Source organism: Sminthopsis crassicaudata, chromosome 3 (genome assembly GCF_048593235.1).
Source record: "Sminthopsis crassicaudata isolate SCR6 chromosome 3, ASM4859323v1, whole genome shotgun sequence".
NCBI lineage: Eukaryota > Metazoa > Chordata > Mammalia > Dasyuromorphia > Dasyuridae > Sminthopsis > Sminthopsis crassicaudata.
The window spans coordinates 385,778,686-385,806,641 of NC_133619.1; the positions used below are offsets into that span (position 1 = coordinate 385,778,686).

The 27,956-nt window shown below is 33.2% G+C and overlaps 1 protein-coding gene across 3 annotated transcripts in view; it reads left to right on the plus strand.

The window, feature by feature from the left end:
* The window catches only part of ARHGAP15 (Rho GTPase activating protein 15), an 818,431-nt gene that overhangs the window by 368,249 nt on the left and 422,226 nt on the right, over window positions 1–27,956 (plus strand). For all 3 annotated transcript variants that reach the window (XM_074302035.1, XM_074302034.1, XM_074302036.1), the window contains exons 7-8: window positions 22,242–22,340; window positions 23,409–23,538. In XM_074302035.1, coding sequence (XP_074158136.1) covers window positions 22,242–22,340; window positions 23,409–23,538 — 229 coding nt within the window. The remainder of the gene's footprint in view (window positions 1–22,241; window positions 22,341–23,408; window positions 23,539–27,956) is intronic.

The following is a 27,956-nucleotide window of genomic DNA, read 5'->3' on the forward strand; positions in this document are numbered from 1 at the left end:
TTCTTTGCATTCCCATACAAACCAATCCTCATATCATAGAGAGGTATCTCAAATGCATTCCAAATATCACATGAGCCCCAACACTTGGTTTCTTCTTTTACAGAAAGTCTTGGCTTTAAGGTATATTTAGAAAAACTAGAGGCAAAGCCAAATTCCAAAGAATCACATCCTCATTTCACTCTTTTAAAGCAGCAGAAAATTACTTATGAGGGCAACATTCTCTATACAACGATTATTGATTATCCAACCTAAAGTTATCACAAATATGGCAAATAAGAATCATTTTCTATGTTTTAATTTCCAAGCTATCAATTAATGAGGAGCTTAGAATCTTATACTTAATTATAGAAAGCCAAGCAACATGACTTACAGATTTTCTCATTTGTTGTTCCCACATTCCACTTCTATTTTATTGTCTTTCTCCAGTTTTCAACAGAATTCTACCTTTACACCATTTGCTTCAATGTAAAAACGTCTTCAAGTTGCTATTTGTACTAGTGGGAGTCTAGTTGCTTGTGTAGTAATTTATTTAACCTTTATTTATCATAGTACTTCCAAGAGCTGTGATTCATGAGTATGGGTAATGCTTCTATGTTCAAAAGTTCTTACATTTTAGTAGTTTAGATTTCATGCATTGAAGTGGTCAAAAACATTAATTTCCTGGTGGACAACCTTTTGTTGTAAGTCTCACTAAACTATACTTGACCAGTATACACAGACACTTAACACTTTGCCAGATGTATAATCATGGGGAAGTCACTTAATTCCAAGTTCCTCATGAAAAATAGGAATAAAGGAAGGAAGGAAGGAAGGAAGGAAGGAAGGAAGGAAGGAAGGAAGGAAGGAAGGAAGGAAGGAAGGAAGGAAGGAAGGAAGGAAGGAAGGAAGGAAGGAAGGAAGGAAGGAAAGGAGGGAGGGAGGGGAGGAAAGGAAAGGAAAGGAAAGGAAAGGAAAGGAAAGGAAAGGAAAGGAAAGGAGAAAGGAAAGGAGAAAGGAAAGGAGAAAGGAAAGGAGAAAGGAAAGGAGAAAGGAAAGGAGAAAGGAAAGGAGAAAGGAAAGGAGAAAGGAAAGGAGAAAGGAAAGGAGAAAGGAAAGGAGAAAGGAAAGGGGAAAGGAAAGGGGAAAGGAAAGGGGAAAGGAGAAAGGAAAGGAGAAAGGAAAGGAGAAAGGAAAGGAGAAAGGAAAGGAGAAAGGAAAGGAGAAAAAGGAAAGGAGAAAGGAAAGGAGAAAGGAAAGGAGAAAGGAAAGGAGAAAGGAAAGGAAAGGAAAAAGGAAAGGAAAAAGGAAAGGAAAAAGGAAAGGAAAAAGGAAAGGAAAAAGGAAAGGAAAAAGGAAAGGAAAAAGGAAAGGAAAAAGGAAAGGAAAAAGGAAAGGAAAAAGGAAAGGAAAAAGGAAAGGAAAAAGGAAAGGAAAAAGGAAAGGAAAGGAATAAGAAAACAAATAAAGAAGAGTTCAAATCTGATCTTAGATACTTAATAACTGTGTCACTTAACATTTGTCTGCCTAAGTTTCCTCAGTTGTAAAATGAAGATATAAAAAATATCCATATCCCAGGGTTATTGTGAGGATCAAATGAGATGATATTTATCAGAGTTTAGTCCAGAACTTGGCACATGATAGGCACCCATATAAATGTTTATTCCTTTCCCTTATCTCCTTTCAGTCAACAGGAATTTATAAAGTACTCACTCACACTGTGCTAGACACTATGTTCCTCAGAGAACCAACCTCCTCTTGTCCTATACCAGAAACCTTTTCAGTCACCTGAGACATTCTAGAACTTCCCTTCTGCCAGTAAGAATGTAGGTCTAATCCCATGCTAAAACAAAGCATGAAGATGAAATTCTAATTGAAGGACTTTACTTAAAATAATCACCTATTTCAATGTTATAACTTCCTAGGAGCTTTTATGTATGAAATTCAGATACAAGGATGTGCATCCCAAAATTCTGCCTGCATTCACCTAGCACAATCAACATTGACAATATATTTGGTATCATGATAAAGCACGGAAGATAAAGCTATCAGGAACCCCGGAGAAGTTGATCATTCTTAAAATATGCCAACAAAGTTTGCTATGGGATGGTGAAACTAAAAGGCTATGAGAATAGCAACTCGAGTACCAATTGTATTTCTGGTTCTGGTATAATAAGATATGAATTCAAATCCTAACACTGAAACTTAAAATACTAGGTGACTTTAATTAAGTCACTTCTCCTTGGTTCATTATCCTCATCTATAAAATGGTGGTGGGGTTGGATGAGATGACCTCTGAGGTCCCCTATCAGTAGAGATACATGAACCTATGATCCCATCCCCTCCCAAGGATAAATTTGGCTTAGTCTGAAAGAATCAAAGATAATAGAGTTGAGGGTTAGGATACCATCAAAGCTATCAGATTCTCAAAATTGAAACACAGACCCAAGTGAATGGATCAATTTTCTTCTCTTTCTCTTTCCTCTCCTTACACATGAATATGTGCAGATATACTTTGTTCATTCCCATCTCGTTTCTTTTGCTTAAACTTTGAATTTCAATCCTCTATCCACTCTTCTATATCTGTTAAAATCCTATGCATTCTTCAAGACCCAACTCAATTCCCACTGCATTTATTTCCTTTTCTTTGCTAGTATAGCAGTTAAGAGTTTACTCCACAGTATTTAGCACTTAATTAAGTAAACATAATATAATGTCTTATTCTGTTCTCTATTTTACATGTTAACCCATGTGACTCCCTAGTAAAGTCTTCCAGAGCAGGGGTCATGTCTTATATTTATTTCTTTTTTGGTTCCCCCATCATGCTTAAAGTTCTAGGCTACATAAATAGCAATAATTGGGGGGCACCTAGGTGGCGCAGTAGATAGAGCACCAGCCTTGAATTCAGGAGGACGGGAATTCAAATGTGGTCTCAGACACTTAACACTTCCTAGCTGTGTGACACCCTGGGCAAGTCACTTAACCCGCGCCTCAGGGAAAAAAAAAATTAGCAATAATTTTATTTATATAGTTCTTCAATGCTGATAAAGTATTTTACATTATCTCACTGATACTTAAAACACTCTTGTGAAGTAGGTTCCATAGATGTTAATTTCCCCATTTTCAAATGAGAAAATAAGTTCATAGACCTTACATTATTTATTCAGTCACACAGCTAGTAAGCAGGAGAGGCAGAATTTCCAGCTTTTTCCTACTTTCAAATACAAAGTTTTTCCCATTCTTGTTGTTTATTCTTCATTCTCAAAGATTACCATGACATCAAGGAGGTGATACCATGACATGCAAATGAATTAGATTTGAGTCAGGGAAGGCCATGCAAAGTCACCAGCTTTACTTTCTACTGCACAATCCATTATTTAAAAATGATCTCAATATAAAGCTTAAATGTTGTTAGCTATTAACATATATCATTTGATCTTCACCATAACCCTATGAGCTATTTATTATCACCATTTCTCCTATTTTGTGGATGAGGAAATTGAGTCTCAGAAAGGCTACTTATAATTGTGAAACTAATAAATTAAGGCAAGATTTGAATTCAGATCTTCCTGATTTAATGTTAATTGTCTATCCAATGTATTATAAGTGTTTTTCAATAAATTCTTATGGTTGACTTTCCAAAAATATGTCAGCAAGTCACTCATGTTGTTCAGAGGGTAACTCTAGCTTTCTACCTTTTAGTGTATTTTTTCAGTGCAGGATAATATTTCCAATACAAGTTTCATTTGATTTCTGAGAATCAAGGGAATTAAGATTTTTACAAACATTCTTCATGGAAAAGGATTTCATTCAAGATTTCCCAGTTATTAGATGTGTGCCCTGTACCAGATTCCATTGTCAATTTTATACTGACAGCTGGTTCATTAAAAATACTGTTAAGAAATTGTAGTTTTTAGAAACTTCAGGCATTTTTAATATTTTTTAATTATAACACCCCCCTTAGTTTTGAAGACAGGTGGGAAATTTTCTGCGTGACAAGTTATGATTTTCATACAAACTTTTCAGCAAAATTTTCCTTGCTCTCCCTCTCCACACTTCCATTATATTTAGTTTTACAAGGACAATAGTAGAAAAAGTTATCCACTCAGTTATAAGTCCCTTAACCACATATGTGATCATTCAAACCACATCAATGGCAATCTTTTCTTTTCTTTTTTTTTCTTTTTTTTTTAAGGGTAACAATTCCAGGTCAGATGAAACCCTAGTTAAGCTCCAAGCTCTGAAATAATCAGAAATCCACAAATAATTATAACCAAGCTAAAATAGTGGGAAACAAGATATTAGATCTGCTTCAGAATTACCTAGTTTGACAGTCTCTGCCACTAAAATTTGCCAGTTATTCCCCAACTCTCCACTTCATTTTGTACTGGACACAGTGGGCATTAGAGAGAGAATTAGCTGTCAGTCTCTGCACACGATCCACACCCTTTCCAACAGTGATTTCCTAATTCCCACATTTACCAGTACATATTGCTTTTGATCCCTATGGGAATATTCTGGAGACACCCAGGCTAATCCATGTTTACTAGCTGTGCACAGAAATACTGTTTTTATGTCGTCTGACAAAATAGTTATAAATCACACTTCTCCTTTGGATCATAAATACACATTTATCTTTAGAATATCTCACCAACTGAGTCATTTGGATGTCAATATTGCACCTCTTAAATATAATGATGATAATAGAGGCTGTGAATCCACAGACTGGAGCAAGTGCTCTCTTTTCAATAACAGAATATATTTTAATCACAGCATCTCTAATGTTCTATTTGAAGTGGTAGACACAAGTGCCAACAGAGTGAGACCTATGGAAACAAGAGTTATTTTTTCTAAGAAATGAATACAACTAACCCCTTTGCTTAAGGGCGTTATAGAGTATTTTCTATTTGGGTCATTCTCAAGAATTTTGTCATCCCAGGAAATTGAATAGCTAGCATTTATATAGCTTTATTTTCCAGAATTACAAAATGTTTTTATAAACATTACCTCATTTTATTTTCACAACAACCTTGGGAGATAGGAGTGATTATAATCCTCTCCCATAAACACATTTTACAGATGAAGAAACTGAAGCAGAGAGCTTTTATAAATAATGATGGCATACAGAGGTCGAGTAATTTACCCAATATAGGTAGAAATATCTGAGGCAAGTTTTGAACTCAGCTTTCCCTTACTCTGGTCACTATGCTATCCATTGTTCAGTCATTTAAGTCATGTCTGATTCTTTGTGACATCCTTTGAAGGGTCTCTTAGCAAAGATACTAGAGTGGCTTGTCATTTCCTTCTCTAGCTCATTTTACATATGAGGAAACTGAGGTAAACAGGATTCACACAGCTAATAAGTGTCTAAAGTCCTATTTAACTCAGATCTTCCTGACTCCAGCTCTGCCACTCTATCTACTGCATCAACCCACTGTCTCTAGTTCAAGAGATATCATGTATGATCCTGCTGATCTCTCATAGTAGTTGTTGGTGTAGACATAGTAATTTAAGATTAAAAACAAATTATGTATATATACACACATATAAAAGATCTCCTTTGATCCTAGCCAAAACTCTGTGAAATATGTACCCCAGGTTTTATTATCCCCAATTTTTAGATGAGATAATGAAATACATTGGCTGGTCTACTTACAATCAGCAAGGTTCAAACCCCTTGTAACACTCCCCTTAGTTTTGAAGACAGGTGGGAAATTTTCTGCGTGACAAGTTATGATTTTCATACAAACTTTTCAGCAAAATTTTCCTTGCTCTCCCTCTCCACACTTCCATTATATTTACTTTTACAAGGACAATAGTAGAAAAAGTTATCCACTCAGTTATAAGTCCCTTAATCATATATGTGATCATTCAATCCACATCCATGGCAATCTTTTCTTTTCTTTTTTTAGGGTAACAATTCTAGGTCAGATGTAAGTCTAGTTAAGCTCAGAGCTCTGAAAGGTCTTGCTCTTAGAGGTCTTGCTCACTTTTTTAAAATTACACCTCTCTCCTTATAGGATGCATTTTTCCTACCTTCCAAGTAAAATGTTATCTTTGCATGGAGAAGCAAGAAAAACCTGCCAGATTTCATATGCAGTCAGAAGTTAATGGCTAGTTCAGACCATCAGTTAACATAGAATTCAAAATAGTCCTAGGTTTAAGGAGTCATAGACACTGAAAATTCACATTATCACTCTACCCTTATGGATTCCTTGTAATAGGAACATTCTTCCTTGGCTGGAATTCTGCTTCAAGATTGAGTCACAAATGTTATATGTATCTGCTGTGCTCTAAATGTGAAAAGGATAAAATACACCTCAAATTCTCTCCTAACTGGCAGTATTGTAATTCAGCAGATTTCTGTTCTTCATTGAAACCTGGAATTGAATTGTATTGGGCCGCAAGGCATTCAAGCTGCTGTTTTTCGCTTGGCTATATTTCTCCATAAGCATCTAATTGTTTCAGAAAGTGATGTACAGTATGCAAAAACCTGAATCTCATGCAAATAAGTCTGTATGGTGCTAAAGTTAACAGGTGTTCTCATTAATGTAAGTAGACAAGGAACAATTCTTGAATGTTTTATAAACACTCATAATCTTGGCCAAATATGTTACAATACCATAAAGATACATGCTGCAGCATCTTTTTTTTTCCTTGTTGTGCAGTCTCAGCATTTATTAATAGGAGACGTGTACGAGTAATAAAGTATCAGTAAAAGTACCTATTTCATTAAGGCACAGAAACTATGAAATTATCTACTACTTCTGAATAAATCTACTAGAAAAATCAGCGCCCATACCTCCAGAAATATTTGTGTTTTCTTTCTTTTCCTTTTTAAAAATAAATGACGCTTTTTGCCATTGATAGATATAATCTAGATACACCAATGAAAGTTTCATGAACATCTATGATTCTTTATTGCTTCACTGGATTGTGTAAGTTTATTCAAGTGAATGAGTATTTATTAAGCAACTATTATATGCAAGACACTGCACTAGGTACTGGGGAAAAGGAAACAGAATTTTCTTCAAATAGCTGATATCCTACATGAGGCAAAAAAAAAGACACACAGATGAGTAAAAAAACAATTCATCACAACAGAAAAAAGTAATTTAATGGAGGGGGAAACAATAGCAACTGAAGGGATCAGAAAAAACCTCATTTAGAATATGATACTTCAATCCTTGAAAAAAAGTAGGAATTCCAAGAGGCATAACTGAAAAGAAAATGTATTAAAACCCAAGAGGGAATCTGTACAAACATATACAAGTGGGAGATGCAATTAAATATATGAGGATCATGTAGGCCAGTTTGGCAGAAACATGGAATATGTAAAGGGGAATAATGAGAAATCAATTTACAAATACGATTAATCACTAGATAATACAAGGATTTAAATGCCAATCAGAGGAGTTGGTACTTTATTCTAGAGGAAATAGGGAACCACTGAAAGTCCTTGAGTGGGGAAGTGACATAGTCAGACTTATGCTTTAAAAGATGCTAACACTTATTTAGAGGATGGAATTAAGGGTAGAGATGACTGTAGACAATGAGACCAATTAAGATGTTGTTATAGTAATCTAGGAGATATTATAGAAGTTCAATACAGGGGTGGTGGTAAAGGGGATGGATGAGTCAAGATGGTTCTAAGTTTTACAAATTTCCGGCGATTTCCTCAACTTAAATAGCAAATTTAGAAAGATGAGTAAAGGGGAATGAGAATCTTTTGGCATGTTGAACATATCTATCTTAGACTTTTTTTCCCCTTTCCATCTCTCCAGTGCCATGGGGATCTAAGCTCCAATCTGAGAAATTTGCTAAAATTTGCCAGAACCATGTTACCATTCTATAGTGGAAAAGATCTCTGCATAAGAATAGAGAAATAAAGGGTAAATGATGGGAAACATGTCTGGGCTTGAAATAAAGTTCAACAAAATAACCCACCTCACCCTTCTTCCTAGATTCTCAGAGAGTCAATTTCAAACAAGAGAAATAATCCTAGTTTACAATACTACCAGAATGGCAGCATTCTGTGTTGTCAAGTCAGAAAACTGATAGAAAAACCAGGGTTGGACATCATGTGTGGTAAACTGTATGGCACTTCACTTAACCTGAGGCAAGGTATCCACTGAGACCAGGTCTGCCCCAGAAAATCACATAGGTCAGCAAACTAGGCTGTTAACCACAAACTGTCCCTGCTAAGAGAAAGTTAAGATGCTTTTAGGTCCAACACCTGACAAAATTCATCAAAGGGTAGAGAGACATAAAATGAGCAATAAGGAAAAATAAGTGAGGGAGGTATCGGGGGAGGGGTTATAGGAGAGAACTGAAATAATCAAACATCTCAAGAGAAAGAAAAGTTGAAGACCTCTAGTATAATCAGCTACGCCAACAAAGAAAACTTTAACAGCAAAAGGAAATATAGCCTTCAGAGCTACTAAATGAATTCAGGCCTCTAAGAATAAAAGCTACAAAACAAAGAGGGAAAATTCAAACAAGGTGGGATTGAGGACACTGTGAATTTTGAGGAGAATATGGAATCATAAATATAATCATAAATTATGAAAGCATTATAGCTTTCATAATGATATCAGCAGAAATAATTGCTAGAAAAATTTGAATTCTCAATGGCAAGTCTCATTAAAAAACACTGCTGATTAGTAATGCAAACATACAAAAGAAGGAAAGAACAGGAAGAGGAACAAAAAAATCAATAGCATCAAAAGAAAACATGCTCTCTATTCAAGTAATACATATTGATCTCAAAAATAGGATTCATAAAGACAACATAAGCCTCCCAGAAATGTATAACAAGTCAAAAAAATTGAACAGTATAATGCAAGAAATAATGCAAGAAAATTTCTCAAGACTTCTGAACACAGAAAACAAAACTCCAACTGAAGAAAATATAAAGCTCTCCTCTAGGGCAGGGAAAATCTTAAATCTGCAAACTCGAAGATACATAATATTTACTTTTAATCATTCAATTCAGAAACAAAAGTTTCCATAAGTGATGTACAAGTGATATTTCTACAAGAAATATTTTTAAAGATAAAGGAGAGGAAATTTGATTTACACATCTTTTAGCTATAATCTGTTCTCTATTAATATTGGAAACATTTCTGTGACAGTTGTAACTCTCAGATACTAGATCTATAGAGATGACCTTTCTTTTCTAGTATAGCCAAAGTAGATAGTTGCCTTCAACAAATGTTTTTTAGGCTATAAAGATCTTCAATCAAAATATCTCCATTTGGTTCTGTCTAAAACTCTTGTATTTGAAGCATCTAATATCTATCTATCTATCTATCTATCTATCTATCTATCTATCTATCGCTAAGGAGGAGTAAAAACACTTAAAAGTCCTGACTTTTTTTTTAAATAGGCAGATTTCATCACTTATTATTTTTATTGAATTATAACTCCTTTTTCTTATTCTTTACAATGAGAAAAGTAAAGTAGTGAATAATCTTGTTTGCCATCTTTGATACTGAAAAAAGAAAGAGGCAGAAAAGGTCACACAAAGACAGCCTATGTTCCACCCCTAGGAAAGTTGTTAATTTTCAGACTCATCCCAATCACTAAGTTGTATAAGTTTCCCTTGGCTTCAAGATCTCTGATGACATCCATGTTCAATTGTTACCTAGCTTATAGGAAACTCAATCTCTTTTTTAGACCTTAAGGGGCAATTAAGGATCCATAATTTTCTTAAAGTTCTCTTCTTTAATGTCTTATAAATCTAAAAATATTGTTTTTAGGGCATAATATGACATTACCAACCTGGGAAGGTGGCATTTCACTCCCAGGATGTACATAAAGCAATAAGTTTTCTGATTTCAAAGGACAGACAACTAGACTGAGGTACTGAAATCAGATAGTGAGATCTGGTATGACACATTAGCCAGTGTCCTGACCAAAGTGCTTAACTGTGTTAGCAAACCCACAGCAACTGTGGTAGAAACAGAAATCATAAAGGTAATTAAAATGGAAGTAAGAACTGAAACTTATAATTCCTCCTCCTTTGTGATACACACAGAAATCTTTGTATTTATAAAAGGAATCACTGATCATTAATAACCAGAATGGCATTATCAAAAATAAGTCATGCTAGTTTATTTCAATGTAGCTTAGCAAACATTTATTAAATATCCACCATATGCAATGCATTGTGCTGAAACATGAACATACAAAAAATAAACAAAATAGTCTGTCTTCAGTGATCTTACACTATCTAACTTATTTCAACCATTATTTCAGGAAAAGTCCCAATCATGCTTCATCTTACTCCTGACTTTGGCTACCTCACTCCTCCCAGTATTTTTTCACCCTATATCCCTACCAATTCTAAAACTAGGAATTAAAGTGAAATCTACTCTGCATTATTCCTGGATATAACTATTCCACTCTAGTCCAATCACCACCCCAGTAACCAAAATTCCTCTCCTTGAACATCATTTTCCTTTGTCTCCCTCATTAGACTATAAGCCCCTTGAAGGCAGATACTATTTTGCTTTTGAATTTGTATCTCTCTTGCTTAGCTCAGTACTTGGCATGTAGTAAGTGCTTATTAATTTTTTTATTCATTCAACTTCATTTCCTTTTGTGACTGGTTCATAAATTAAATACTCCATAAACATTATAAACCTTTATTTCAAACCAGTATTTCATAGAATCCCTCATATTATCCTCTGAACAAAATGGAGTGACATACAAATGAATATTTGCCAAAATATACAATTCCCAGTTAAACAAAATAAGAAATAGAAAATAAACAATACGATATCATGAAAGGAATTTGTGTGTCATAAATAATTATCAAAGGAGAAAATTTTCTCTAAATATGATATATTTATAAATAAATTCTATCAATCAATTAATTCTGTCATTACATGAGCTGATTGAAAAAACAGGAAAAAAGGGAAGCCAACTAAATTCCTTCTATGATATTATGAAGAATCAAAGTGGAAAAACACTTTACATTAATATCCTTATTGAATATTGATGCAAAATGTTAATGATATATTAATAAGCAAACTATAGCAACATATCAAAAAGGTTACAAATTGTAGCAAGGTTAGATTTATACCAGGAATGGGGGCAGCTAGGTGGCGCAGTGGATAGAGCACCAGCCTTGAATTCAGGAGGACCCGAGTTCAAATTTGGTCTAGACACTTAACACTTCCTAGCTGTGTGACCCTGGGCAAGTCACTTAACCCCAGCCTGGGGAGGGGGGGAAATATTTATACTAGGAATGCAGCTTTGGTTTAATATCAAGAAAACTGAAAATATAGCTAACCATATTAATAACAAAACAAGAACAAAAAGCTCATATGGTTGTATGAGTGTAAAAAAACATCTATTTCTGTTTTTAAAAGGGGGAAATACTGAAAAGCATAAAAATAAATAGACTTTCCTTTCCCTGGTATGATAACTACCTAAAATTTGCCATGATATGTAATGGTAATAAATATGTAGGACTTCCCAATGAAATCAATCACCATTATAATTTTGTATCCTACTAGAAATGGAAGTGATATTTGTATGACAAGAAAAAAATTATAGAACATACACAAGATAAAGGAAACAAAATTAGTTTAGTTAACTAAGATTAGGTGAATAATAATTAAATTAAAAAGATTAATCATCAAAAATCCAAATAAACCACCAGCATTTCTATACATTAACCACAAAATGAAAAAAAGAGAAATTCAATCTGAATAACTAAAAATATCTAAAATAATTCTGCAACTATCTTCTAAGATATACATATGAATAATAAGACTATGACTACAAAACTTTTATGGAGATAAAAACAGATATAAATAAGTGAAAAAATATTAATTGCTTATGGGTTGACTAAGGCAAAATAATAAAAATGAAAATGCTTCCAAAGTTAATTTACATATTTTATTATCTTCTAGAATTACCAAATGATTATTTTAGGGAGCTAAGCTAGAGAAAAAGATAAATTCTCTTGAAGAAACAAAAAAATCAAGAATTTACAGGAAAATCATGGGAAGAAATGATAAGTACCAGACCTCAAACTATACTATAAAGCATTAAGTATCACATTATTTGGTACTGGTTAAAAAAAATAAAGGTTGATCAATGGAACACTTTAAGTATACAACCTTTAAAAGTGAATGAACACAACAGCCTGATGTTTGATTAAATCAAACATCCCCAGCTAATGGAGTGAAAAGTAATAGCTCTACAAAAACTTCTGGGAAAACTGGAAAATGTTCTATCAAATGTTAGGTTTAGGACAACATTTTATGCCACATACTAAAATAAGTCCCAAATAGATATGTGACTAATTATTTAAAAAGTCAATTCATAAACAGACAAGCAAAAGAGAAATCATCTATCAGATCTATAGATAAAAGAAATGTTAATGAGCAAACATAGGATAAAGAGGATCATGGAAAATAAAATTACCAATTTTGATTGCATAATGAAATTTGTATAAAAACTATGCAATTAATTTTAGAAAGAAATTATTAAAGAAAAACTTTTATATTCTTTCTCTGATAAAGGAAGGTTTAATTTCTAAGATGTAGGATAAATTTATTTTAAAATGATAAATCACACAATATCAAAATATTTTAAAGCACTGATAATTACAGAAATTCAAATTAAAGTAAATCTGAAATAGAATCTTACAACCATTAAATTGGCAAAGAAAAGAAGGAAAATTACAAATATTGAAGAAGCTGGTGCAGTGGGGATGGGAAGGGAAAATATTAATACACTTGTTAGTATGAATTGCTCTGGCTATTTTGGAAAGCTATATGGAACTGTGTCCAGAAAATAAAGACAAAACCAAATGCTTTTTGATGTTTGATACCCTAAATATATCTATATATAAAAGTATTTCTAATAGGACTCTATTAGAGTAGTTAAGTAGTATTGTGTATAGGATATTGAACTTGGAGTCAGGAAGAATTGAATTAAAATATGACCTCAAATATTTACCAGTAATATAACCTTGAATGAGTTATTCAATCTCTGCTCACCTTATTGTCCTTTGCCATAATTTGAGAATTATAATAGCACCTATCACCCAGGGTTTTTGAAGATCAAATGAGTTATTTATAAACACTTGCACATTCTCTGGCATTGAAGAGATTTTATATAAATACTTTTGTAATCATAACATGAACTACATTCAAATTATTATAATTATAAACTATGTCCAAAATTAAAAAACAAACATGGCTACACACTTTGATCCAACGATACTATGATTTTGTTGTTGTTATTGTTGAGTGTTTCAGTCATGTCCAATTCTTCATGACCCCATTTGGGGTTTTCTTGGCAAAGATACTGGAGTGATTTGTCATTTCCTTCTCCTGATGGATAAACTGAGGCAAACAGGTGACTTGATCAGGTTCACAGGTAGTCAGTGTCTGAGACTAAATTTGAACTCAGGAAGATGAGTCTTCCTAACTCTAGGCCTAACCATTCATCTGCTGCACCAGATACCTAATCCTATCATGATACATACATATACACACAAAAATATTTCTAGTGGTACTCTATTAGGGCAGCTAGATGGCTCAGTGAATAGAATATAAGACCTCAAATTGGGAACACCTGAGTTTAAATCCAGTTTTAGTAACTCACTAGCTGTGTGATTGTGGGCAAGTCACTTAACTCTGTTTGCCTCAGTTTCCTCCTATATAAAAATCAGCTGGTGAAGGAAATGACAAATCACTGCAGTATCTTTTTCAAAGAAGTCCCCCAAAAGATGTCCTGAAGAGTCAGACATAATCAAAAATGATATAACACGTTGTTGTTGCTTTTGTTATTGTTATGATGGTTGTTATTCTGTAGTAATAATGATATGAAAATTAATCTGATTCCCATCAGTTGAAAAGTAACTAATTAAATTTTGCTATATAAATGTAAAGCCATGTTACTGTAACTTAAGAATAATGAAAGGAGTAATTTCAAGGAAACCCAAGGTAACATATGGGCTGATGCAAAGTGAATTGAACAGAACCAGGAGAACAATTAATGTAATAATAATATTGTAAAGACAATTTTTAAAATTAATATTACTAATTAATGTCATGAGCACATTCCAGAGGACATGATTAAACATGCTATCCACATCTGTGGAAATGAGTCATGTTTTTGGCCATGGCTAATATTGAAATTTGTTTTGTTGGTGTATGTTTTTATAATTGTTTTTCAACTGAAGAGGTGGGAATGAAGAAGATGAGGGGGAAGAAGGATAGAGAGAAGTTCCATACGTGTTATTTGCAAAAAGGAAAAAAAATAATTTTTACATGCATTAGAATGTAATCAGACTAAAGTTCTCATTAAGATGTGTATATTGCTCTTTGTTTTTTATCTGAAGTCCTTCTACATTTTGTCCTATTTGCAAGGACTTCATTCAATATGAATCTTTAAGCAATGTGTTAGGAACTAAGGATACAAATACTGTCATTGCCTCAAGAGCTTTACATTCTGCTCAGAAGATATAACATATACATATATATAAATAGAAGCTATATATACTGTAAATATAAAATAATATGGTGAGAAAGAAGAGAATGGGGCTTGATATTGACATAAAGTAATAGTTTTATGAACTATGAATATTGTACAAAATGCAGTATCTACTTGTACACACTGAAGTTTAGGTGTATGTACATACTAGACTAGTTAACAATGAGTTTTTTTTTTTTCAAATTGAAAATCATTTGCTAAACATGTTTATAGATAATGTGGCAACTATGCATGTTACTGGCACAAAAGTCATAATCAAACATCTAAAAGTATACAGGTTATTAAAGAGTCTCTATGTTGACTTGAATTGTCAAATTTCTCTTCATTTTAAGATGGTGGTAGGTCAAGTTGACAGCATATGTTCTAACACCATTGACTGAGCAGCTATAGTCCTGTGGCTAAAATGATTTAGAATAAGCTACTCAAAATGTTTTAGTGACACATGGCTTTAGGGTATTTCAGAATAGAAATTCTGTGATGATTAGTTTATCTAGAGCAAACTTCCCCTCTAGGTTTAAAAATTAACTGTAAATAGAAATAATTTGATGCCTTCAGCCATCAAAGACTTCTGTCAACTATTTTTTCCAGTAGTATTTATTTTTAGCATTACAAACAAAAGAAACAATTTATTGTCAAACTGCTGAATTTGTTCTCTGAAAATTGTTTAATGAATTCTGAATGGAATGTATACATGTTTTGGATTTCATGGAACATTGAATATACTTAAATAATTGTTATTTTAGACTTTACAATTATTGAACCAGGATAAATTAATTCCAATCTACAGTTTGATCACTTGTTATTTAGTTTGATATGCTGAGAGGTTCATTGAACTCCTGTTCAAACCCCACTTCCAACACCTGCTCTATCTAGTTGATAGCATCTGGACATGAGTTTTCTTATATGTAAAACAAGTGGTTTGAGTTATGTGACTTCTAACTTCTAACTCTATATTTATGGTCCTTTAATTCTATATTCTTTGGAGGGAGCAAAGAGAGAAAATGGGTTGTTCATTATTTTTTATCAAAAAGTTTAAAAGGTTAGATAATATGAGTATTTTTCTCCTTTTTTGTAACACTGTGAATTTTTAAAACAAAGATTTCTATTATACAAATCAAGTCTTTTATTGTGAGAATGTAGAGATTACATTGTCTAGTTTCCAAAGATATGGCTCAATTTCACATAAGAAAGCATTGGTCCTTGAAAATTTGACCTTAAACTTTAAGATTTAGAAATCATTTGAGGCCTACAATATGTGTAACCTAAGAAGTTGTTTATTTTCTATTAAACAACAAATTTCTTATGTGATCAGGTTATTTTAATATGGTACTACTATCCAGGTCTCCAATTGATGTATAAGCAAATGAGTCATATTCAGACACATTGAAAATTTAGCTAATAATCATCTGGAAATTAATAGATTTGGATTTGTGAAGACAGAGGGAGTTGTAGAAAGGCGGGAGCACTGGCTTGTCTGCTTTATTTAGCAGTGAGTCGATTTAGTAACATTTCACAGAGTCAGAAGAAGCCGAGTGATTATAACATAAGGTTCAACATCTTTAGATATGTAGAACATTTTCTGTTGCTTAAAACAAATATTCCCTAAGAAAGGATAAAACATTTTTCTGACTTGCAAAGTTTTTGCAGTCTATCATTTAAATTACTTAAATAAAGGGAGCTTTACTGCTCCCCAAAGCTCAGAATATAACACCCTCCATGCATATTAGCTTGATCTTCTTGACAGACCAGAAAAGTGTTTGTGTGTGCCAATTAAAACAAAAATGGTTCCCCAGTGGCTTGTTCCTCACACAACTTCTGAAGACTGCTATCATTGTTTGCTAGGGTAACCCTGGATAAGGCTGCTATCCAAAGTAAACAAACTTTTCAAAACTTTCATGACAGATGGGGGTTACAAATGCATTTTAATAAGAGAGTTGCCAAAACAACCTCTTTTTTTGCAATTAGCATATATTTACTTAACATCTAGCAACATTGGGAACACAAGGCAAATACTTTCTCACAAAATGTTTTAACAAGTAACATTTTTGGAAAGACAAGTTGAAGACCTTTTCCTCCAAACTGATATTTCACCCTTACTTTTATGATAACTTTGCTCTATTGGTCAGAAAAAATGTTAGGAGGTATTAATGCCAGACTGTAATTTAAGACAGATATGCAGCCTTTATAAATTCATTTCTTTGGTAACCATAAATACCTTTGAGCCCACTAAGTAATTTAACTATTAGTATAACCATGACAACCCTCATTTGATCACCTATATCATGTGTGCAATTTATGATGTAAGATGACAAAAAATGTAACTAAATCCTATAATTCTCTCTCTCTCTCTCTCTCTCTCTCTCTCTCTCTCTCTCTCTCTCTCTCTCTCTCTCTCTCTCAGTCTCTGTCTCTCTCTCTCCATATCTGCTTTTCTATCTCTTCCACCCTCTCCCTTTTCAATTCATTGATGGGGGGGACACTCAGAAAAGACATTCTCATCAGAAGTGCAGATCACCAGCCATTCTACAATATAATTATATACAAGATCTGAGATTTAGAGGTGAAAGGCATCTTAAAAACATTGAGTTTTAAATGTTTGTTTTACAAAAGAGAAAATAGAATCTGAGAGATATTAAGTGAGTTGGCCAGGGTTACATAGCTAATAAGTGTCTCAGGTAGCTCTTGAATTCACAAGTCTTTCAGTGCTGTATCACCCAGACCATCTCGCTGAACTTTGTCAGGATCTTTAAAATCTCAAAATGTTGCCACATATTTTTAAATGATCACGGCTTGGTTAAAGTTAATTTGCATAAATCTCAGTTTTCTCATCTGTGAAGTGGGATAGTACTTGCAGTGTCTATCTTAGAATTCTTGTGAGGAAAGTCCATTACAAATCTCATTTTCATATAAATTTATTGTTCCTGTTTATTATTATTATTATTGACACTGACTTCCATTATGCCCTAATTTCCTTTCTTTTATAGATATTTTATGCTCAAAAATGTTAATAAGATTAAAGTATGTTTTGAGATCCTAAAGAAATTATTTTAAAATGACCTGCTTTGTTACTTTTGTTATAACACCAAAGATAAAGGACAGTATACCAAGCCTCTATACTGATATCCTCTCTCTTTGTCTCCCGTCTCTTTCTCTCTGTCTGTCTCTCATTGTGTCTTTCTGTTTCTCTGTATCTCTGTTTCTTCATCTCTCTTTTTCTTCCCTCCCCTCTCTTTCACTTTCTCCTCCACCCCATTTCCCTATTTGATCTACCAAATGATTAAAATCTTATGCTACATTAGTTTGTCATCTGTTTTTAAATACACATATTTCATGTTTCAAACAAGGATATATACATCCTCTGGATGTACACACCCAGCTGCTTTACATGTACTCGGTGTCAAATAAGTTTATGCTAATGATAAAGCAGTGACAATAAAATAATAGATTTAAAATCATAAGACTTGGACTCAATTCCTGACTCCACTTTCTTGTCACATGACTCTGGAAAATCCCTTACACTCTTTGTTCCTCAGTTTCCTCATGGAGACTATGTGAATGCTCATTTTTTCATTACCTGCTTCAAGAGTTGTGAATGAAGCAATATGTGTAATGTGCTTTGAAAACTTTATAATATCATATGTGTATGCTCTTTTTATTTCCTTACAAACTAAACTTAAATAATTTATTGTATTTGGGCATGATTTTCTTGGTTTTGAGAAACTTATGAGTCTGTCCTGAATGATCTCCTCAGTGTCAGTCACACCTAACAGCTAGTGGCTTGTTGCCCTACCTATTTGGAGGACCTGTCTGTAGGGTTTGCACATGATAAGCTATTATTTGACTAATGGATCTGTTAAGTTTGGGAAGGGTAGTCCCATCTAAAAGTAGGTATAATCTAGTCAATTGTCAATGGCATATCCTTTCTATTCGAATTTCTTCTACTTTCTTTTGTGACCTTATTGAAGATAAATACAGTTTAGTGTGTAAAGAAAGCATGATATATTTACAGTGTTTATGGTTATGGGTTAATTATAAGTTTTCTCTTAAATGTTTTTTATTCTGGCATGTGAGATAAGGAAAAATTTAGAAAAGTATAAACTGTCATATTCCAGTATTATTTTTCATATAAACTTCATATAAGATAACACAATGAAACCTTATTGTTGAAATAGATGCTGAGGCTTCTAGATAAAAATCGAACTACAATTATAAACAATCTTTTAACACCCACTTTAAGCCAACTAGGGGTGGAGCTCAAAAGATGAGTTTCATTTCCTCTATAGAGAATCAAAAAATGGCTACATTTTAAATGCGGAAAATAGTTATAATTAGCAAAACCAACCTTATTAAAGCCAAATTGTCCTATCTTAACTTAGATTATTAATAAGACAGGCTTTACATAATGAAAAGCCAAACCATAATTTTGGACCAGATATGTCTTCGGTTTGATTTGGTTCTCTCACTTTCATGCTCAAAGGAATCTCAACAAGAAAATGAGTCCAACTTCATTGAACAAAAGAATAACATTGTTAAATTAATATTAGATACAAAAGTCTTAAAGAATTGGATTGCTACTCAGGGAACATATCTGAAATTTTTTGAGCACGAATGTATTGCCAGCAGGTATTCGAATGGATTCTTATTTCCTGAAAAAGTTTGAGCACATTACTTTAGACAATTCCAGGGGATTGCCATTACTTAGACATATGTATTATTGACAATACTGGCACTTCATTAGGACAGCTTACTTGTCACAGGATATATATCTCCAACTATGATTTAGTGGAGAGGAGGGATTTCAAAAGGCATTTATCGAAACTAGAAGACTAAGCAAAATAGTAACTGGCAGCTCTTACTAGAGACCTTTGTGTTTACTGTAAATTCTTCTTTCATTTTTTTCCAAGTTCCTATGGTTATTTCAGCAAAACCTAATATAGAGAGCATGTATTAGTAGAGTTAGCATTGAATCATTTAAGCCTATTTTAAAATGTATATATATATATATATATGTATATATATATATATATATACATATATATATATATACACACACACACACACACACACACATATATATAATATATATATGTTTAGGTGGTAATCATAAATTGTTCAATCATAAGGTTTAGTCAAAGCTGGCATGCTTTATTGATATCTTTTCTCAAGGGTGTTGAAAATTCGATTGTTCAATGTGCAAATATGGTTTAGCAAACACTTCCAAGAACTATTTATCAGAAATCTTAAAGAGGTAATATATAAGAGTGTTAGGAAACCTGCACATTAAATGGGATTTGCAGCCAAAGCCTTTGAAATGCTTTCCTCTGAATGACTGGAATGGAGCAGAACAAAGTCAATTATTGACTGCAATTAAGAAGTGGATGCATTTAAACTGTAGAGAGCAGTAGCAGTCTTCTTGAAACTGTCTAGTTACTCTGAAGATTAGTATGAAGAAAGAAAGGGAGGGATTTGAACTGTTCACTGACAGTATGTTTTGAATGAAGCTCATTCACCCAATTCTCTCTTCTATCTTTTAAAAAATTTATTCATAAATCACTGATTATGTATGATTATTAAAGTAATATATTCAGACAAAGGAACTTACAAATGCAATTTGCTTTTGGTTGTGTTAGCAGTAAAAGATACTCTCTGCATAGCATGCAACAGAAATACTAATGCATTGATAAATTACTTGCATTTTATAAAGGTTTTGAATATTAGCAGACTGAATTCTAAACCTCATTGTATCTTTCCGAAACCTTCAGAGCCCAATAAGGCTATTTATGTTTGTTACTTCTATTTTGCAAATGTTATTCTTTTGAAAAAAAATCAATAGTGATCCATTTATAGTGTCTGAGATGTAGTAGATGGGATGTTACATTATATTTAGTCTAATTTATTTATTCATATGCATATTAATAAATTGTGATGTTACAGAATTCATTCATATATCCAAAATATATTAGTGGAAATTTATTTTTAAAAGTCAATGTTAAAAGTCTGTTATATGACTAATTAAGCATTGTTCTGTTTATCCCACTGTTTACCTGCCTGTCACTGGTTAGCAATTGCCTCATTTTAAATTAAATTATTTTGTGTCTCTGCTTTATTAAGAGACTCCTTTAAACTCACCTTAGGGGAGGGACATTATTATGTCAATTCAGATTATTGGACAGCCTTCAGTTTCACTGTCTTGCAGATGAGATATAAAAGATAGAATTCAGTTTCTTCGGGTCATCCCTAACCTATATTCCTTTGAGAGGAGAAATAAAGAAAGGGAGAGAGAAAATTTAGTCCCAGTAATATTTTTAAATTCAAGTATGGGAAAATAAGTGCCTTCTCACCAAATCCTTCTTTGTTACAATTGCATTTCATAAAGGAGGTGTTTTTTTCTTCATTGAAGAGCACTGCTTTGAAAGGCAATTCCAATCTATGCAGGGTTGGTCACATCATGAAGGAAGATGACACAAAAGAAGTTTGTTTTTATCTTTTTAATAATATCAAAGAAACTTGAAGTCATCTAAAGGACTAGGAGATTATTGTAGTTGAGATTTGTCTCATTAATTGTAGAGCTGTGTGGCATGAGTTATTTGGGTCACTGATGATTATTTGAACGATGGGTAGATTCACATTTACATTAGAATACAGTTTGTGATGATGAGGACCAATACTACATTTTCATGTTTAGCCTTTTAAAAAATGAAAAGATGACTAGATCTTCCTAAAATATTTTCAAAAGTCATAACTCAAAAGCTGTCAATCTTTACTTGTTTTGTGACATCAGTGGAAACATGATATGCAGAGGGTTGTTTTTAGTGAGGAAGTCCAAAGCTGATATCATGAAGAAAATAGCTTCACATTTCAATCTGATGTCCTAATGGAATGTTTGCATATCTACTATAATTGGGTTCTTTTCTAAATAGTCCTTTATGTGTGAAAGCAAGGATATTTCTCACTTTGTAAGAACCTGGTGCTTCTGACCACAAATATGAGACAAAGGGATATGGTTGGATGGAAACGGGAAATTTAGTGTGATGAAGGAATGCATATTTTCACACTGGAAATATCCAAGAACACAATAGAGCTGACTATCAGGAAAATGAATGTTCACTTGATAAATCTCCCCTATGTGAGGGTCAAAATATTAATGAATTTTCTTCTATTGAACTTCCTTCCTTGGTAATTGGTTCCTTTTTTAGTTGCCTAGTATTTCCCAAATGATAAAGGAACTAGAAATAGCAGATGTTGTTCATTTGACCACCTTTTTTGGAAAAGTTTACATTAATCTCTCTGGTAAAAAATTTGTTTTGGAATCCTCAGTAAAGTGAAATCAAGCAGGAAAATATTAGATTTGAAAAAGATAATTAAAGAGTCAGAAACCTCAGGATGAATCCTGATGCACTCAGGTGCATTGATTTCTTTTTAGGCTGTGTTTAAGGAACCCTCTTCTTTCTTTTGAACTTTCTGGTATGTTGCTGCTTGTGTTAGAAAGATGCTGTTTCAAGAGAGCTCAGTTAATAGTTCTTATTATTGATATAATAATGTAGTTGTTATGACATAAGCAAATGGTTTATAGAAAGTGGTTCAAAATGGTCCTAACCTTGTTCCCAGAGAAATAATTACCACAAAAGCATTTCAGTTTATAAAAATGTCTATATTGAAAAAAATAAATCACATTTAAAAAAAAAAAAAAGAAGTGTAAAAGATCTATCTTATTTGGCTTACTTACCTGTCAATTTTTCCTGTAGATCACAACAGTATCAGGAAATGAATTCCTTCTTCAGTCAGATATCGACTTCATCATATTGGATTGGTTCCATGCAATCAAAAATGCAATTGACAGATTGGTATGTATTTGTTTTGGCTGTTACCTTTATTAATTAAAATAGTCATTTAAACCTCCTTGCTTAGGGATATAAACCACATACATTTAAATAGCTGATGTAGATTGACAGATATTAATTTATTTTGAGCTTATGCATTCCAGAGGGGGGAAAATAGGTCCAGCAGAAAGTACTATGGGACTAAATGTCATTTTATTCTTCCCTTTAAAAAAGAATTGTGCAATTCATTTCTCTAGAATAACAAGAACATTGGTTTACTGTTGGTTGTAAAAAGCACACAAGCGCTTAATAACTAATGAACTTTTACATTTTCAGTTTATGTGGCCTATAACATATATTCTCAAATAGAAATATTAATATATTGAGTCCTTTATGCATTTTCATAGTGCCTATTTGCAAAAATAGCCCTAGCAAATAATATTCCTTTGTAATTGATTACTATTATTTTCCTATTGAGCCTTATTTTTTTTTTCTTTTGAAAGTAAGCGTGTCATATTTCAAGAAAACTATTTTTAATTACCCAGCCAAATCTAGCTTTCGGTTTAGAAGGGTGATTCCTACGAAATAAATTGATTTTCCACTGAAGCAAAATTTTTTGACAAGATGCTCATTTCTACAAAATTTTGAAAGAGGGTGGAAAAAAGCATATTATAAACATTTATAGGGCAATTATAAGGGAAATTAAATACTTTTTGTAAAATTTTACTAAGATTTATTTGCTTTAAATCTTGCTCAGTTTGGGTTGTCATGAAAAGAAAAAACTTTAAAATAAATTAGATATTTATCACCCTTATATAGCATGATAAACAAAATAACATCTAATAAATTCAGATATGGATAAGTAATTGGACTCTTGCCCCACACATTTTCTCATCTGAAATTTTCTTTGTTAAATTAAAATGAAATGCCAAAGAACATAATGTTATATTAACTCTATTTTTTCCATCAAACATATTTAGCCTATTTCTTACAAAAATAGGATGAGAAACCCTGACAAATGCTGTGCTGAAATAGACAAAAGCTATCTATACCAGATCTAAGAAGTTTGGTTTTGTTTTGTTTTCAATCCAGCCAAAGGATCAGAGCTGTACATCAAAAAATTTGGAGTTGTTCAAAATCCAGAGATCCTCTAGTACAGAACTGCTGGATCATTTTGATAGAGAAATAAAAGAACAAAAACCTGAACACAGAAAATCTTTAAGTAAGTATTTCCTTTTAATTTTCCATGTCAGTTCATCTTAAATGCAATGCTTAGGAAAAACAAATCCATTGAAATGAGACTTTGGACCAGCGTCATCCTACGCACATAAGGTTCTTAGCAATTTCTTGAAAAGTCGCTCACTCACTGGAGGGCAATTGTCTCTGTTTTGCTTATGGCTTGTTGGTAGTGCCAATTGAGAAAATATTCTGTGAGGTCATGGTCCCTGCTTAAAGAAAAACTCTGATTTTCTAAATGATAGCCACACTGTATAGGTCTGTGATTTATTCTCAAAGTGGGAAATGTCAATCATCTGCTACCATCTGTGGACTGAAGTTGATTTGTATGCTTATAAAGATATATGTGTAAAAGCCTGAGGTGAGCAGTCTAAGGCCAGAATGTTATGGAATTTATCAGAACACTTGTCAGAGATTCTAAGTCTAAGTCTGCTGGGAATTTCTGGTGAACTATGTGATGCTACCTGGAGTCAAATTGGTGAGGTGGGGGTAGGAGATTGCATGGGTTGAACATCAAATGTGACAAAGCAAAATAAGAAAGACTATATTGGAGCGATATAGTTATAACTACCATTGGGAACACCTATTCTAATCCCCTGATATTTAAGATTAGAAAAATGAGATACATAGAAAAGTTAATGTTAGAGACTAGAATACAACCCAGATTTTATGTGCTTCAGAGGAACTTCACAAATGGCCTCAGAATTAGTCAATCTAGTAATAATATATGTCAGGCTGGCTAATAATTATCACAGATGCAGGATCCTCACAGAATCTGAAGAGTGCAGAGTTTACATGATGATTCAACCTTTGTACTATTAATAATGCCTTCAACATTACTAATAATGATCAAAAAGCTTTTAATATAAATACTTCAATTGACTGAGAACTTACTACCTCCCAAGATAGCCTATTTCATTTGGGGGTATCTATAATTGTTAGGAATCTTTCCTCCCCCCTTTGTTTTGAATTGAAATCTTCCTCTTCAAACCATTGGTCCTAATTCTGACTTCTGAGGCAGATAAACCAAATCTCATCTGCTCTCCACACTGCCTTCAAATAGAAAACAAAAATATTTTTAGATTCTGAATCTAAAAGATTAGTTATCACTTCTAATTTTGTAACATTTGTGATGCATTTTTATGTATAACTTCATTGAAATCATTAATAAAATTGTTAAGGTCAAAGTTAGATTCACTTGGTCAAATCTGAACAAAGCCAAAATCAGATCCTGGATTTCTCAGCTGAAATGCCAAAGATCATCAGCTTTACAATGAATTTAATTTTTTCCCACATACTTATTGGCATAAAATGACAAATGACTACTTTTTGGGTCCAGTCATTAAAGTTTTGGAAATTGTGAATTCAACATAACTATAATATCGTATAGTTATAAATCAGTCTAACTATACTCTTTTCTAGTCTGTATTTCTCTATATTGACTACAAAATAGGATGAGAAACTTTGAAAACGTTGTACTGAAATAGACAAACTCTTTATGTGTCATTACTATAAGATAAAAATATGTTCCTATCCTTTTTTCCCTTGAATTACCTTCCCTTATTTCTATCCTTTATACATTGTCTCATCTTCATATCTAAGTTGACCAATGAATTTCCTTTGGATTCACATTTTCTTCCTTCATTTACTTTTCATTATAATTCTTTTTCTTTCTATATTCTGATTTTTTTTTCCTTAGGAACATTATTTTGCCTCTAATGACTTTGATTTCCCATTTGTAAAGTACTAGATTATGACAGCCTACCATTGCTTCTCAAAACCATTTGAAACATATTCTCTTCAAATGCAAAATATATTTCAGTTCATGTCACCAGGGTTTTTCCTCTATCATAAACATTAAAGTGTTGTGATAATTTTTCCCAAATTTCTGACAATTTCTACTTCAACAACCAGTTAAATTACTGTGATCAAAATAAGATCTAAAAGGAGTTCCTCTGTGTCTTGCTGAATATTTTAAAGGATAATATTTTCAATAAAATAAGGAGTTACTTAGCTTCTCACCTTTTGATAGAAAGTTAATTTCTTTTTTTTGTCTTTTTAAATTAATTTTATAATTATACAATTTTTTGACAGTACATATGTATAGGTAATTTTTTACAACATTATCCCTTGTACTCCTTTCTGTTCCGAATTTTTCCCCTCCTTCCCTCCACCCCCTCCCCTAGATGGCAGGCATTCCCATACATATTAAATATGTTATAGTATATCCTAGGTGCAGAACCAAATTTTGTTGTTGTTGTTGTTGTTGTTGTTGTTGTTGTTGTTGTTGTTGTTGCAAAAGAAGAATTGGATTCGGAAGGTAAAAATAACCTGGGGAGAAAAACAAAAAAACCAAAAAATGCTAATAGTTTACACTCATTTCCCAGTGTTCCTTCTCTGGGTGTAGCTGATTCTGTCCATCATTGATCAATTGGAATTGGATTAGCTCTTCTCTATGTTGAAGATATCCACTTTCATCAGAATACATCCTCGTACAGTATCATTGTTGAAGTGTATAATGATCTCCTAGTTCTGCTCATTTCACTCAGCATCAGTTGATGTAAGTCTCTCCAAGACTCTCTGTATTCATCCTGCTGGTCATTTCTTACAGAACAATAATATTCCATAACATTCATATACCATAATTTACACAACCATTTTCCAATTGATGGGCATCCATCCATTTTCCATTCTAGCCACTACAAAAACATTTTGGCACATACAGGTCCCTTTCCCTTCTTTAGTATTTCTTTGGGATATAAGCCCAGTAGTAGCACTGCTGGATCAAAGGGTATGCACAGTTTGATAACTTTTTGGTCATAATTCCAGATTGCTCTCCAGAATGGTTGGATCCATTCACAACTCCACCAACAATGCATCAGTGTCCCAGTTTTCCCACATCCCCTCCAACATAGAAAGTAAATTTCAAAAGATGTGCAGATATTTGAAATGCTTTCTCTCTATTCTCCCAAACCTCCATGCCTGACAAAAGTGATATTTCATAAATTCCTTATCTATTTCTTCTTTTCATTCATTTCAATGCGTCAAACATTTATTAAGTGACCTCTGTGTTCCAAACATATGGTGGGCTCTGAAATCAATAAGACAAAAACCTAACAAAGAGCTTATATTTTACTGAGTAGATTCAATGCATGTTCAGAGAAGGAAGGAAGGAAAGAAGAAAGGAAGGGAAATAGGGAGGGAGCGAGGGAGGAAGGAGGGAAGGGAGGAATGAAGGAAGGAAGGAAGGAAGAAAAGAAGGAGGAAAGAAGCAAGGGAGGAAGGAAGAAGGAAAGAAGGAAGGAAAGAAGAAAGGAAGGAAGGGAGGGAGGGAAGAAAGAGGGAAAAAAGGAAGGAAGAAGGAAGGAAAGGAGGGAGGAAGGAAGGAAGGAAAGGGGTGTCTTAAACAGGCTGTTTTTTTAATAAAGTTTATTTGCCACTCAGTATACAGCCCACTCAAGAAATAAGGTAGCCAATATTTTAGATTCTAAAATTTATGTTCATTCCCAATCTATTTAATAACATAAATATCACAATCTAAGTATACACATATACCTTCTTATAGTAGGAGCATTGTGTATCTTAGTCCGTGCCATGCAGGCTAGTTTGAAGATATCCCTAACCTCACTCCCCAATTTGTCCAAAGAAAAGGGCCCTGTCCTCAAGATTTAGTTGGCCTAGGGAACTAAGGATTGAGTCCTTGATGTAGATTTCATCTTGATTAAGTTCTTGAAAACAAGAGTAGAGAAAGAGAGGTTAGAGATGTTTTAGATTTGGTAAATCTTGTACCACCATACAAGTCACCATATTCTACTTTGCTGACCAAATTGATTTCTTGACAAAAACAAGCCAGATAGCCCTAAAATTTCAAGCCTTAATCCATTGGACCAATCAGATGTCAGGATTAGCTCCCTTGCCTTTTAGAGGCAAAAAAGTAGCCTATGTGGCAGGGACTGTTGTAATTACTCTCCTTTGACACATCTCATCATCTTCTCTCCTCTGTCAGAGGATTCAGTTTCCTCAACAAGTCAACTTCCTTGTCTTTTCACTTAAAGACACACCATCCCCTCCTTACTTCCCTGTCTCTGTCAGGGAAACCGTCATTCTTTTGACTACTCAGGTTTATAATCAAGGAGGCATCTTCAAATTATCACCCTTTTACAAAAATATTTTTTCAACTAATCAGTGAGTATTCCCTTTCTTAAAGTTAAGCTTCTCTACACATATCTATGTTTATGTTGGTGAGATAAAGCCAAAATTACTTTTAAAAGACATGAGACCATAGTTAGCAATTAACAGGTCTAATTTCATTATCTAGTTTGAAAGGCATGGGGAATATGCGTGTATTTAATAATAGCCAACCTAAAAGCCTTTAGTTTAAGCAACAGAAGTGTTAAACAATGT